Source organism: Trichechus manatus, unplaced genomic scaffold (assembly GCF_000243295.1).
Source record: "Trichechus manatus latirostris isolate Lorelei unplaced genomic scaffold, TriManLat1.0 scaffold00076, whole genome shotgun sequence".
Lineage (NCBI taxonomy): Eukaryota > Metazoa > Chordata > Mammalia > Sirenia > Trichechidae > Trichechus > Trichechus manatus.
Window position 1 is genome coordinate 10,080,231 of NW_004444012.1, and position 10,557 is coordinate 10,090,787.

General features: G+C 57.0%; 1 protein-coding gene across 3 annotated transcripts in view; it reads left to right on the top strand.

Moving 5' to 3' along the window:
* Positions 1–9,948, top strand: part of MAPKBP1 (mitogen-activated protein kinase binding protein 1) — a 58,929-nt gene extending 48,981 nt beyond the window's left edge. The window contains exons 11-31 of one of the 3 annotated variants that reach the window (XM_023735150.1): positions 6–181; positions 933–1,024; positions 1,331–1,456; positions 1,823–1,893; positions 1,997–2,118; positions 2,383–2,458; positions 2,572–2,683; positions 2,860–2,923; positions 3,189–3,323; positions 3,519–3,655; positions 3,858–3,917; positions 4,045–4,049; positions 4,879–5,106; positions 5,599–5,765; positions 6,039–6,184; positions 6,309–6,506; positions 6,680–6,764; positions 7,050–7,333; positions 7,531–8,127; positions 8,548–8,633; positions 9,289–9,948. In XM_023735150.1, the coding sequence (XP_023590918.1) occupies positions 6–181; positions 933–1,024; positions 1,331–1,456; positions 1,823–1,893; positions 1,997–2,118; positions 2,383–2,458; positions 2,572–2,683; positions 2,860–2,923; positions 3,189–3,323; positions 3,519–3,655; positions 3,858–3,917; positions 4,045–4,049; positions 4,879–5,106; positions 5,599–5,765; positions 6,039–6,184; positions 6,309–6,506; positions 6,680–6,764; positions 7,050–7,333; positions 7,531–8,127; positions 8,548–8,633; positions 9,289–9,516 (3,195 nt within the window). In that variant the 3' untranslated portion in view covers positions 9,517–9,948. Of the gene's footprint in view, positions 1–5; positions 182–932; positions 1,025–1,330; positions 1,457–1,822; positions 1,894–1,996; positions 2,119–2,382; positions 2,459–2,571; positions 2,684–2,859; positions 2,924–3,188; positions 3,324–3,518; positions 3,656–3,857; positions 3,918–4,044; positions 4,050–4,868; positions 5,107–5,598; positions 5,772–6,038; positions 6,185–6,308; positions 6,507–6,679; positions 6,765–7,049; positions 7,355–7,530; positions 8,128–8,547; positions 8,634–9,288 lie in introns of all 3 variants that reach the window. The other 2 variants (XM_004380652.2, XM_023735149.1) reach the window with 2 other exon arrangements.
* Positions 9,949–10,557: the final 609 nt, after the last annotated feature.

The following is a 10,557-nucleotide window of genomic DNA, read 5'->3' on the forward strand; positions in this document are numbered from 1 at the left end:
CATAGGACCTCATCAAGATCATCTATGTGGATGGGAACACTCAGGCCCTGCTAGACACCGAGTTACCCGGAGGGGACAAAGCTGATGGGTCCCTGATGGATCCCCGTGTGGGCATCCGCTCCGTGTGTATCAGCCCCAGTGGACAGCATCTGGCTTCAGGGGACCGAATGGGCACACTGAGGTAATGCCACTCCTGGAGTGGGTACCCCCTGCCTCCCATGATGCAGGCTGGAGGAGTTAAGTCCCCAAGGACAGAGGTTTAGGAGGATTTGGCTGAAAAAGCGTGGGGACAAGATATTTATTATCCATAAGGGAAAGATAATAACTTGACAATGAAGAAACTGGGCAGAAACCACCTTAACCAAGTCATCAAAATTAACAGCCCCATGTCAACATCATGAACCTTATAACATGATGTACTGAGAAGGACACAATGCATAAACTCAGTCCAGTCATGAGAAAACATCAGGCAAACTCCAATGGAGGGTACAAGACAAAGGAACTTACCAGGACTCTTCAAGAGTGCCAGGGTCATGAAAGGTGAGGAAAGACTGACGAGCCGTTAGACTAGGGGAGGAATGACAGCTGAATGCACTGGGGCTCCAGATGGGATCCTGGAGCGGAGGAAGGACATCCATGGAAAAACTGGCACAATTTGAATAAGGTCTTCAGTTTGATTAGCAGCCTTGTACCAGTGTTGATTCCCTGGTTCTTGCCATTTGTGCTGTGGTCAAGTAAGATGCTGACGCTAAGGAGACCGGGTGGGGGAAATACAGAAACTCTGTACTCTTTTTGCAACTTTTTTCTAAGTCTAAAACTTCAAAATAAAAAGTTAAAAAAAATTGTTGGCAGAGAGGATGTATCAGAGGAGGGGGTGAGACTCCTCCTGCCGCCTGGCGACTACCTCGTCCCGCCTCTCCTCATCCTCGCAGGGTGCACGAACTGCAGTCCCTGAGCGAGATGCTGAAGGTGGAGGCCCATGAGTCAGAGATCCTGTGCCTGGAGTACTCGAAGCCAGACACGGGTAAGGAGGATGCCTGGTACCTGGCCCACGGTGGCCCAGAGCGCCTCCAGTCCTGCCAGTGCCAGTGAGGAGTTATCCCCACTCTTGAATGTGGGGCTGATGATCCTTTCGGTCGTCAAAAGAGTTGGTAATTCTTTGGATCATTGGTGTCTTGAAAGCTTGGGGAGGACTGAATCCCGGCACTGTCCCTGCTCCATGGTTCACTTGGCCTAGGGATGGGGGCTCAGTTCCTGTGGGGCTCTTGGCTGGGCCCACCTGGTGTCCTCTCTGAGCACCCATGGGCTGATGGAGTTCTTCCAATCCCAGGTCTGAAGCTGCTAGCATCAGCGAGCCGGGACCGACTGATCCACGTGCTAGATGCTGGGCGGGAGTACAGCCTGCAGCAGACGCTGGACGAGCACTCATCCTCCATCACTGCTGTGAAGTTTGCAGGTGCGCACGGACAGGCAATTGAGACACATCCCACTGCCTGCCACCCTACCGCCACTGCCACCTGCCTCCCACCTCCGCGGGAGGGTCTGCCAGTGGTGAGGGAGTGTCAGACAGCAGCTGGGAGGCCTGGCCTTGATGGGTAGACAGGTAGAATGTAGACTCAGCCCTGGGGATCTGAGCCACCCAGGTTGGGCTGAGGATGGAGAGAGAAAAGCCTCAGTTTCCCAGGGAAGCACCCTGATTTCACTGGTTGTCCCGGCTATGTAGATAGCTTGAGAGGGAAAAAGGTAGGGGGGAAAGGCAAAGGAGAGACTGGTCCCCCTGTGGTGAGAGCTGTGGGAACAGCTGGGCTGCCCTCCTCCATAGCCAGCGATGGGCAAGTGCGCATGATCAGCTGTGGAGCAGATAAGAGCATCTACTTCCGCACCGCACAGAAGGTGAGGGCACCGGGCTTTCCTGGTGGGGTGGGGGTGACAGCAGGGCTCTGGGCCTGCTGAGGTGTCTGAGCATGGAGTTTGCCCACATGCTGCACCCCGGAAGTCCGGAGATGGAGTGCAGTTTACACGGACACACCACGTGGTACGCAAGACGACCCTGTATGACATGGATGTGGAGCCCAGCTGGAAGTACACGGCCATCGGCTGCCAGGACCGAAATATTCGGTGGGCATCCCCTTCTCATTCCCTCATGCACTAGGGGTCAGCTCTGGGCATCTACGTCCCCTCGTCTGTCTGTTTCTCTAGGACTTTGTATCACCTTGAGCCTACAGACTGGGCATTTGGCCTCCCCCAGGAGATGGTGGCCCGTTTGGTGTTAGGGAGTAACTCCCAAAGAGAACGGGGCTGGAGTGAATGCTGAATTTCTGCCACCAGGTGTGCTTGATCTTTACCTTCTGCTTATGTGAGTGAGAGTGTGTTTCTTTATAGGATCTTTAACATCAGCAGTGGGAAGCAGAAGAAGCTGTTTAAAGGGTCACAGGGTGAGGATGGTACCCTAATCAAGGTAAGGACCTAGTAGGATGAGTGTGAGACCAGGGGGCTGAGGGAGAGAGGGGTGCTAGGTGGAGAGGGTCTGGTGCTGGCTGTCCTCTTCCAGCTGTGTGTATCTCTCCTTAGGTGCAGACAGACCCCTCAGGGATCTACATTGCCACCAGCTGTTCTGACAAGAACCTTTCCATTTTTGACTTCTCCTCAGGCGAGTGCGTGGCCACCATGTTTGGCCACTCAGGTGAGTGTAGCCCCAATACTCTACCCCTGGGTCTTCACCCTTTCTTCCCTTCATTTCTTGGGACCTGGCAGAGCTGCCTGTTCCCTCCCCACAGCCAACCCCACCTCCACTGCTGGGACAGAGCCTTGGTTGGGAATTCAGGGTGGCTCATAGGCCCTATTCTTTGTTCTCCACAGAGATTGTCACTGGCATGAAATTTAGTAATGACTGCAAACATCTCATCTCTGTGTCTGGGGACAGGTGAGTGGAAGCAGCTTCCCTGGGGACAGATTATTCCTCTGTGCTGCAAACACACCCTGCCCCTCCCATCCCTCATCTCAGGGGCTCTGTGTCAGTGATGTCTCTGGGAAGTGGGACTCAACAGGGATATTTCTCGCCTGGACTGACCTGGCAGGCGAGGGTGGCTCTGATCTCCTTGGCAGCCCAGGAGAACGGGAACCGACGGTGTTGCCATCCTCAGAGGCCACTCTCCCCTCCCTGACCCAACTCTGTGACTCTCCCCCAGCTGCATATTTGTGTGGCGCCTGAGCTCGGAGATGACCATCAGCATGAGGCAGCGCCTGGCCGAGCTGCGCCAGCGTCAGCGAGGGGCCAAGCCGCAGGGACCATCCTCTCCCCAAAGGGCTTCTGGACCCAGCGGGTAATAACAGAATATGGGCAAGTGGTGGTAGGGGCCGCATTGCTCGCTGTGGTCTTTCTTACCCTCCTCCGTGCTCTGGACCGGCCATTCAGTGACTCTGTCTCCCCAGACCTTGTTTCTCACCTGAAGCCCACCATGTTGGCCTCTGCCCCCATGGTGCCTCTTTCCCTGTGACCTTCCTTGTCTTGGACTTAGGCATGAGGCCCCATCAGTGTTGTCTCCTGGACCAGCTCTCTCATCAGACAGTGACAAGGAGGGAGAAGATGAGGGAACAGAAGAAGAAGAACTTCCAGCTCTGCCCATCCTCGCCAAGAGTATCAAGAAAGAGCCAGGTCTGTGGAGCTTTGGTTTGAGGCCAGGTGGCCACCAGATGCTGTAGTAGCCAGCAGGCCCTTTCTGGGACTGGGGTGCGAGCGGCGTGAGCTGAGAAAACGAGCGTAACTGTGACTACTTAGGGTGAAGGCTGATGTGAGGCCAGGGCTCTGGAGGTGGGTGGGCAGGAGACACACCCTCTGACTGCCTGTTTCTGTCCAGCCTTAGTCCCCAGTTCAGCCCTGCCCCGAAGCCTGTCCCACTGGGAGATGAGTCGGGTGAGTCAGCATGGTTAAGGCCTTGTGGGGGAGTTGAAGCAACCGGGCTGACCCCAGTGAGGGGTGAGGGAAGCTTGGTGTTTTCTTCTTGTGGGCTTTATGAGGTGGACCACTAGGGTCAGTCTCACTAGGGGAAGTGTACCGCTTATTCAGTCTTCTGGGGGCCAAAGGACAGGTTGAGGTCGGGAGTAGAAGTGGGATGTCTGAGCCAAACAGAACTCAAATTCCAGAAAAGCAGAGGTCCAGAGAGCAGAAATCTGGAGAAACTAGTTCAAAGATCTTAGGTTAGGAGGCAGGCTCTGAACTCGAGAGCAGTTTGTTACAGGAGAAAGGCCCTGAGAGGGCCAGTAACTGAGGGGCTGCTTCAGGGTCCCCCAGAGGAGATACAGGCTTTTAGAGCAAGCCCGAAGCAGCCTGGTTCCTGACTTCTCTGTTAGGGTTTCAGGCACCAGCACCTTCTGTCAGCAGCAGTTGAGGGCGGTGGTGGTGGGGAGGTGTCTTCGGTGCATTCTGACCAGGTCAGGGGTCTCAGGTCTGGGCTGTTGGTTTGCCCTTGGTGCTGTGAAAGGACTTTGGGGCCCTGCTGGGGCTGTCCTCAAAGCAGGGGACTTTTAGACTCCTAGCTCAGAGCTGTCCACTACATGAAGACTAGGACTAGAAATTCTTAGAAGGGATGTAGAGTGAAGTTAAAAGCATGAACTCTGGAGACAGACTGCCCGGCTTGTAATCTGAGGGCCACTGATTGTCTGTGGAACTTGAGAAAGTTACTTAAACCTTCTGTGCTTCAGTTTCCTCACCTGTAAAAGTGGGGATAAAAGATTGTTGTGAGGATTAAGTGAGCTCATATGTGTAAAGGGCTTAGCATGGTGCCCAGCGTATAGTAAGTGACATATGAGTATTTGCTGGTATTACTGTGCGGTTGTCATTATCACTCTCCCCCCCACCCCACCCCACACCGGGCACAGGAGATGGAGTTCCTGGACCCAACTCCTGTATCCAGCCAGGGACCCCGAAGGAGGGGGCGCTGGGCTCAGCCGGGTGTGGAGCTGAGTGTCCGCTCCATGTTGGACCTGCGGCAGCTGGAGACACTAGCTCCAAGCCCTCGGGGCCCCAGCCAGGAGTCACTGGCCAGGACTCCATCTGGTACCAGGAAGTATGGTCAGCAAGCCCCTGAGGCTTCACGTGCTAAACAGGTGAGCTAGCTTTCTCCCAGCTTCCTAGACACCTCTGAGGAGTCGTAGCCAGCCTTGTACCAACAGCTGAGGCCTGAGTCTGGTCCAGCTATGTGTATTCTGCCCCTGTAGCACATGGGTAACCTGAGCTGCAGAGTCAGGGTGGGGCTGGCTAGGCTGTAGGGTATGGTGATTGGGGTGGGCAGGGTAGGAGGCTAGGCTGGAGGGGTAAAGGTAGCCTTTGTCTAGGGCTAGGTTACCTGGAGGACTTTTGGTGTTAAGTGGTAGCTAGAGGTTGGTAGCCCAGGGTACTAATATAATTCTTTCAGAAGCTTAAGAACACTATCCAGAGCCCAGCCTGGCTTCTTGGTGTCTGTCCTCAGAGTCAGAGTGTTCAGTTTTTAGCTTCCCTCCAGAATCGGTGCACACCATATCCTTGCCCACTTCCACCTCTTCTCCAAGTCCCTCTTCTCATGCCAGCAACTCCAGTAACACCCCTTTGTGTGTTCCCAGAATGAGAAGCCCCCTCGGCCTCAGGTTTCCCAACCCTGTTCCTGCCCCCACGTTATCCGATTGTTGTCCCAAGAGGAAGGGGTCTTTGCCGAAGATCTGGAGCCTGCTCCAATTGAAGATGGTATTGTCTACCCGGAGCCAAGTGACAGCCCCACCCTGGATACCAGGCAAGGGTCCTGCCCTGGCCAACCTCATGAGGCCACGCAGCCCCCAGTCTTCCTTTCCCTCTGAGTGTTTCTTATTCCTCTGTCTTCACTCTCCCCGGGCTGTGCAGGGAGGGTCGGTCCCCAGGGTACTCAGAGCTCACCTACCCCCTCATCACTGCCTCATCCCTAGTCCAGCTCACAGGCAGAGGAGAAGGAAGGCAGGAGTCCAGTGGGGCTGCTGCTCCCTTCTGCTAACTGTGTCGTCTCTCCCATGCTTCCTGGCCTTGCTGGCAGTGAGTTCCAGGTGCAGGCCCCACCCCGAGGGACCCTGGGAAGAGTGTACCCAGGCAGCAGGGGCTCAGAGAAGCACAGCCCTGACAGCGCCTGCTCTGTGGATTACAGCAGCAGCCGCCTTTCCAGCCCTGAGCACCCCAATGAAGGTGAGGCCAAGCCTGGAGGGGGGGCCAGGACCACACAGGCCGGGAGACAGAAGTGGGGAGGAGGCTCTGGCGACAGGTGGGTGCAGGCCACGTGATACCCATCTCCCCCTCCCCCCACATCCAGACTCTGAGAGCACGGAGCCCCTGAGTGTGGATGGCATCTCCTCAGACCTCGAAGAGCCAGCTGAGGGTGATGAGGAAGAGGAGGAAGAGGAGGGAGGCACTGGCCCCTATGGGCTACAGGAAGGCAGCCCCCATACCCCTGACCAGGAGCAGTTTCTGAAACAGCACTTTGAGACTCTGGCCAATGGGGCAGCTCCAGGTGTGGTCAGGAGGCCAGCACTTGGCCACTGCAATCTGCCCTTTTCTCCTCCTTGCCCAGCTGAATGGGAGGGTCCAAGGGCAGAGTCCAACCCTGGGGTTTTCTTTAGGGGAGGCAGAATTTGGGAAGGGCTTGGCCTCTGTCTCGATTCATGATTTCTGTCCCTCTGGCAGGGGGCCCAGTCCGCGTACTGGAGAGGACAGAGTCTAGGAGCATCTCTTCACGATTCCTGCTGCAGGTGCAGACCCCCCCACTCAGGTACAGAGACTTCTCCCACGGCTGCGCTGGCTCTCCTGGCCGCCCAGTGCTCCCAGTGGGGCCAGTCTTGCCTCTGGGGCGATGCAGCCTTCCCCCCAGGGCTTCTGTCTTCCCGTGCCCAAGAGGATCTTGCACTCCTAGTTTTGGGATGCCAGGCTTGGCCCCAACCCATCTGGCTATGTGCCTGTCCTCTCTTCCCCTCTGGAGGTATGAGGGCTTCTCAGCATCCTGGCATGGTGGCGCACTGAGCCTTGTCTGGACCTTCTTCCCTCTTTTACCCTGTAGGGAACCAGCCCCCTCCTCTTCAGGCCTGTCACTGAAGTTGAGACCAGTCCAGGTGCCAGAGGTGTCTGGTGAGCAGCTGAGAGGCCATGGCGCCAATCCCCCGGGTGCCCCCCTAGAGGTGGAGCCTTCCCCCAGCAATGCTGGGCCCCAGGAGGCAGTGCCTGTGCTGTTGCCATGCCGCCATCTGAACCTGGACAGCAGCTGGGCCCCCAAGAGAGCAGTCCTGGCCAGCCCCTTGGGTGGACTTCAGAAAGCCCAGTCCATGCACAGTCTGGTGCAACAGGGTGAGGAGCCTGGTGGGCTCGGTTCCAGGGGAGGGGTGTGAACGGTGAGCACGCGAGAAGGAGGGAAGGTCAGATGGGGCCCTGTGGTGTCGTTGCACTTCCCTCTGCGTGTCCCTCAGTGGGTGTGCGCAGAGGGACAGCAGCTCCCAGGGACTGATACATTCCTCACCACCTGACCTGCTGTCTCCTCTCTGCAGACAAAGCCCCTCTACCAGGCCCATTGCTCTCACAGGAGATCAAGACCCAAGAGGGCCTGAGCTCTCGGACCCAGGCTGATGGCCGTCTGTCTCGGCTCCACTCCTACCAGAACCCCACCACCAGCTCCATGGCCAAGATATCCCGCAGCGTCTCTGTTGGGGAGAACCTGGGCCTGGGAGCTGAACCGCAGGCTCCTGCTCCCACCCGAGTCTCACCACTCAGCAAGCTGGCAATGCCCAGCAGGGCTCACCTGGTCCTGGACATCCCCAAACCACTGCCCGACCGCCCTACCCTGGCCACGTTCTCACCTCTAACCAAGGGACGGGCCCCTGGTGAGGCAGAAGAGCCTGGCTCCCTAGCAGGCCTGGGAAAGGCTCACGGTACACCTGAGAGACGGGCGTGTTTGAGGGAGGGCATCATTCCCAAGCCTAGGACAGAGTGTCCACCTCAGCCTGGGCCCAGCAGCCCCTGTGCCCGGCAGCTGGCAGTCCACAGCCTCCTCCGAGACCCTCAGAACTTGCAGCCCCCATCCCCTGAGAAGACTCCCAGCCCCCTGGACTGCACCAGGCCAGGGGCAGCCCTGAGCCAGGACTCAGGTGCGCATGGCTCCCTTCCCAGCTCTCGTCTCCCATCCCATCCTCTCTCTCCCGTCTCTGTTGGCCACTCTCTGGCTCTATTCCATTTGTGTGTCCAGCCTCTGGCGTTTTTCATCCTGTCTGCTCCTGTCTTGGTCCATAAGTCACAACCCTGATGGTGAGACACTCCTGCCAGCCTCCATGATGTCCCTGTGACCCACCTAGCCCTGCAGTGTCTTCTGGATCGTGGGGCTGGGGCTGGCCCTCTCCTCTGGACGTTGTTTTCTGTTTGGTGTTGGGAGGGAAGTAGGCAAGAGGAAGGGGCTGAGGACAAGTGGAGAGGGTACAGTGCTGGGGGGTAGGCCTATCCTGCTCCCCTGGGTGGGGAGGCCTGGAAGGGTAGCTTGCTGGGCCTCACAGAGCTCTGTCTGTCCTTCCCAGAACCGGCGGTGAGCCTGGAGCAGTGTGAACATCTTGTGGCAGAGCTCCAGGGCAATGTGCGCCAGGCCATGCGGCTCTACCACAGGGTAAATGTAGGCCCCACTGGTGGGAAGACAGCACGTCAGTAGTGCGAGGGGTTAAAGGTAGCTAAGAGTCCAGGACAGTCACGAGAAGGTTCTTCCTCTGGTGGTGGGATAATCTAGAACATCCTGGGCAGAGTAGGCAAGTGGGTTAAAGGCCAGGCAGGGCTACTGAATCTAGCACCTACTGGCTATTGCTGGCAGAGAGCTGGAGACTTGCGTCAGACAGCAGGGTGTGACATAGATCACCTGTCCTGGTTTGGTCAGGACAATCCCGGTTTATGCCTGTTATTGTAGTGTAATTACTGATAGCACCCCTTTTTGTTTTCAAAATTTAGTTGGTTACCTTAGATATAGGAGACAGTCCAACAGGGCCCAGGCCTTGAAAGAGAAAGTGGAGTCTGCTTGTGTTGTAAGGAGTTGCTGGGGTGATGGAGATGGAATCCTCCTTTGGAGTTACCCCTGAGATTCTGCCTCTAACTCATATCCTTTGGGCCGGGCTGGTTCTGGTCTTACTTGCTGAACTTGGGGTGTGGAACTCCCAGTCACACCCAGCAGGGCATGCAGTCCGTTCTTCTGGGGAAGGCTAGACCCAAGTGTGCCCCCCCACTTTTATATGTCTCTTGACAACTCACCTCCACCCATGGGCGTCCTGTTGCAGGTGGCCAGCTGTAAGACGCCCTCAGCGGAGCAAAGTCGCATCACTCAACTCCTCCAAGACACGTTCTGCTCAGTGCGGCAGGAGCTGGAGGCCCTGGCCGGGGTGGGGCTGTCCAGCCCGGACGGAAGCCCTGGGGCTGTGGGAACTGAGCAGACACAGGCCCTGCTAGAGCAATATTCAGAGCTGCTGCTTCGAGCTGTGGAGCGGCGCATGGAACGCAGACTCTGAGTTCCAGAAGCCTCTCCCAAGTGAATGCTCCCCTGATTCCAAACTGTAGCCCCTCCTCCACTCACCAAAGCCTGCGGGGATGCTTGGAGTGGATAGCAGGGATCATGCTGAGGAAAAGCAGCTTTTCTAGCTGCTCCTCGTGGGGCCCCGTATTTATTAATTTATTTCCCTGACTGTTGCCTCACTTCCTTGGAACTCCTGCTGACACAGCCCCTCCAGTGGCTCGTGGCAGGGGTAGGTCTTAGGTCTTAGTCATCTTGGTGCTGTGAGGGGTAGGAGGGCAGCCTTCCCCATCTGGGGAAACTGGGCAAGGCTGGCCCTCTCTTAGAAGCCATTTGAACTTACTGCAGGGATCGGCTCCCTGGGGTGGAGCACACACACGGTATTCTGTGGGTAGAGGGAAGAGGTGATGCGGTATTCAGTGCCCTTCAGCTGACAGAGGGAGCTTCACCTCTACCTCCACTTCCCCTCCCAAACCAGCTGCACTCCCCGGCTGCCAGAGCCCAGAGCGGGGATTATGTTTTCCCCGGTTCCTCGCAGAGCCCTCTGGCCCTCCAGGGCATTCCCTGCCATTAGGAGGCTCCAGTTGGTATCAGGGCCTGAGCCCCCACATTCCACTCCCGTTCCCCCTCCAAGGGGCCCCTAGCATTATCTCTATCCCTGTGCCCCTCCCCCTACTCCACTAGAGCTTGTGGAACCAGCTGTGGGAGATTGCTGCAGGACAGTAAGCCCTCTGCTGGGCAGATAGGAAGCCCTGGCCGCCTTGCCTTAGGCCCTTGGCCTTCCTGGCTCTCCATCCCTGATCCCCACCAGGCACCGCAGCCCAGAGGCCACCTGCTCCCTGCATCCTGAGAGATGCTCAATCAGAAGCCTGTGTGGGAACTTCCTTCATGGTTTACAGGGCACCAGCCCACCTTCTGAGGACCTTGGCCGCAAGATGAAACAGACAGACACACAGACACACACACACCACACACACACACCACACACACACACCACACACACACCACACACACACCACACACACCACACACCACACAC